This window comes from Dichomitus squalens (genome assembly GCF_000275845.1).
Source record: "Dichomitus squalens LYAD-421 SS1 unplaced genomic scaffold DICSQscaffold_30, whole genome shotgun sequence".
Lineage (NCBI taxonomy): Eukaryota > Fungi > Basidiomycota > Agaricomycetes > Polyporales > Polyporaceae > Dichomitus > Dichomitus squalens.
Window position 1 is genome coordinate 1 of NW_006766912.1, and position 2,741 is coordinate 2,741.

At 56.7% G+C, this 2,741-nt stretch overlaps 1 protein-coding gene across 1 annotated transcript; it reads left to right on the top strand.

Annotated features, from left to right (window-relative positions):
• Nucleotides 1–2,281: 2,281 nt before the first annotated feature.
• DICSQDRAFT_172183 (uncharacterized protein) lies at nucleotides 2,282–2,734 on the top strand (the record flags this gene model as incomplete). The annotated part of the gene is made up of 1 exon (XM_007367919.1): nucleotides 2,282–2,734. A coding segment is annotated over one exon (453 nt), but the record flags the coding sequence as incomplete, so codon positions are not given.
• Between the last annotated feature and the right edge of the window lie 7 nt (nucleotides 2,735–2,741).

Consider the following 2,741-nt stretch of genomic DNA (forward strand, 5'->3'; position numbering starts at 1 on the left):
CTAGTCTTCACGCAGGCAGCGACAGACTAGTCCCAATGACAAGTTATACATTAGCAATCGGAGGGAGATACAACGCTATGGTCACTCACCTAGTCCCAATGACCAAGAGGTCGAGATGGGGACTAGGGAGTGCCTAAGGGGGTCCGTTATATACTAGAAGGGCTGCTTAGCAACCAAAGACAAGGCGCGAGAGCGAGGCAGTGAAGATGACAAAGGGAGAACAAAGGGCGGGAAGGAAAAGGCAAAGGCATGGCGATCACGGGAACGTAGCATGCGGGTGTGGGAACGTATCTGCAGTGTCCAAACTGGGATGGGCTAAGAAAGGAAATGGTCCGAAAATGGAAGGTGGGCGTCAAGGGGAGGGGAATGGGCGGCAAAAAGGGGCGTCTGTCCAACGTCCGTGACACAAGACTGGATGCCAGTCGCGTACCTATCTCATGCCCTCTCGCCTGCGGAACGCAACTATCAGATCTACGACAAGGAGCTCCTCGCAGTGGTCCGCGCTTTCGAGACCTGGCAGCACTACCTTGAAGGATCCCCCCACGTCATCCAGGTCATCTCGGACCACAAGAACCTCACCTACTGGCGGTCCGCACAGAAGCTCACCCGACGCCAGGCCCGATGGAGTGCGTTCCTAGGCCAGTTTCACTTCGAAATCCACCATCATGCCGGGAAAACCTTGACCCAAGCCGACGCCCTGTCCCGCCGCCCCGACCATGTGAACGGAAAGCATGACAATGAGGACGTTGTCGTCTTAAATGACGGGGTGTTTATTCGAGCTGTCACTGATGATCTACTGCTGCGAATCAAGGACGCAACCCGGAAGGACACCAAGGTGGTACAGACCAGCGGACGGAGACGTCTAACCCTCGTCAAGCCACCTCCGTACGGCAAACCCGAAGACTGGAAGCTGGACGACGGTGTTGCCAAGTATCAGGGCAAGATCTACATCCCTCCGAATGAAGACCTGTGACGCGACATTGTCCAGATACATCACGACCCGGCAGTAATGGGCCACCCCGGACAGGACCAGAACATCGAACTCGTCTCACGCCAGTACAGTTGGGGCGGAATGGAAAACTTCATCCGCAAATTCGTTCAAGGATGCGCCATCTGCCAAGGATCCAAGGTTAACACCCACCCCGTGAAAGCTCCCGCCATGCCTATTCCCCACGCAGGAAACACACGACCGTTTTCGGTCATCACCATGGATCACATCACGGGCCTTCCAATGTCCAACGGATTCAACGCCATCCAAGTGGTAGTAGATCACGACACCACCAAGGGCGCGGTCATCACCCCTTGCACTATCAACGTCACCGCCTTGGAAGCAGCCGAACTACTGTTCCGAGATGTCTACAAACGGTTTGGAGCCCCTCAAAGGATCATATCCGACCGAGGACCCCAGTTTGCGTCCGGGGTTTTCCAAGAACTGCAACGACTCGTAGGAGTCAAGACTTCCCAATCCACGGCGTATCACCCTCAGACGGACGGACAGACAGAACGAGTCAACCAGGAAATCGACTTAGCCCTGCGCATCTACTGTCTCAATGACCCGGACAGCTGGTCGGACAAACTCCCTGCTTTCGAGTTCTGCCACAACCAACGCAAGCACTCCGTCACCGGCAAGTCTCTGTTCGAACTCATCATGGGCTACAACCCCGACGTATTCCCCAACTCCCTCTCTCCATCCACACACCCGAGCGCGGAAGAACGAATCCAGCAACTCCTCGAAGACCGAGCCAACGCGGAAGCCGCGCACAACCGAGCAGCGGAGATCATGGCCCGAAGGGCTGGAACCAAGCCAGTCACGTTCAAGAAAGGCGATAGGGTCCTCCTCGAATCGACCAACCTCAGACTCCCCTATCCCCACCGGAAGTTAGCCCCGAAAAGGGAAGGACCCTTCGAGATCGACGAGATCACTGGTCCAGTCACAGTTCGGCTGAAACTCCCTAAGGCCTGGAAGATCCATGACGTCTTCCATGTGAATCTACTCAAACCTTATCGAGTCACCAAGGAACACGGGCCAGACTACCCCAGACCGCCTCTGGAGACCGTAGAAGGCGAAGAAGAATGGGAAGTCGAGGCCATCTTGGCCCATCGGAAACGTGAGAAAGGCTATCAATACTTCGTCTCTTGGAAGGGCTGGCCTAGCAGCGAAAACTCGTGGGTTTCCGGGAAGGAGATGACTAATGCGCCGAAGCTCCTCACCAAGTACAAGAAGCAACAGCAACTCTAGGGAACGACCCCAACCCACTCCTCTCTCCTGCCAATCAACACCATGCCCCAACTCGCCTCTACCTACCGTGCTGTCCCCGAAGACGTCCCCACCCCCCAGTGGTTCCTCGACCACGACTTCCACCTCTCCTTCCTCCACCTACCCGGCAATGAAATTGCCGGATACGGCCAGACCTCCCAACGTCAATACATTGGGTGGCTCCTCCTCCAACCCAGCCCAGAATTGCGCAACGTCCTGGAATGGCGATTTCGGGACGCCCCGCCCGCCAGTCACGCCTGGGCCATCTACGGCGAGTCGGTCGTCACCCTCACCCACCTCCGGACCCTCGACTGGGACGTCGGCGAGATCACCGACCCATCTGGCCAACGACGGGCCTACGACACTGTCTCCCAGCTGCGGGCCACGACGATCGCCATGTCCGACCACGCTTTAGATATCGTTTGCGCCCCTCATCATCTTTTCCTCATCGCTGACCTCGTCAACCACATAGAGCAGGTTGACC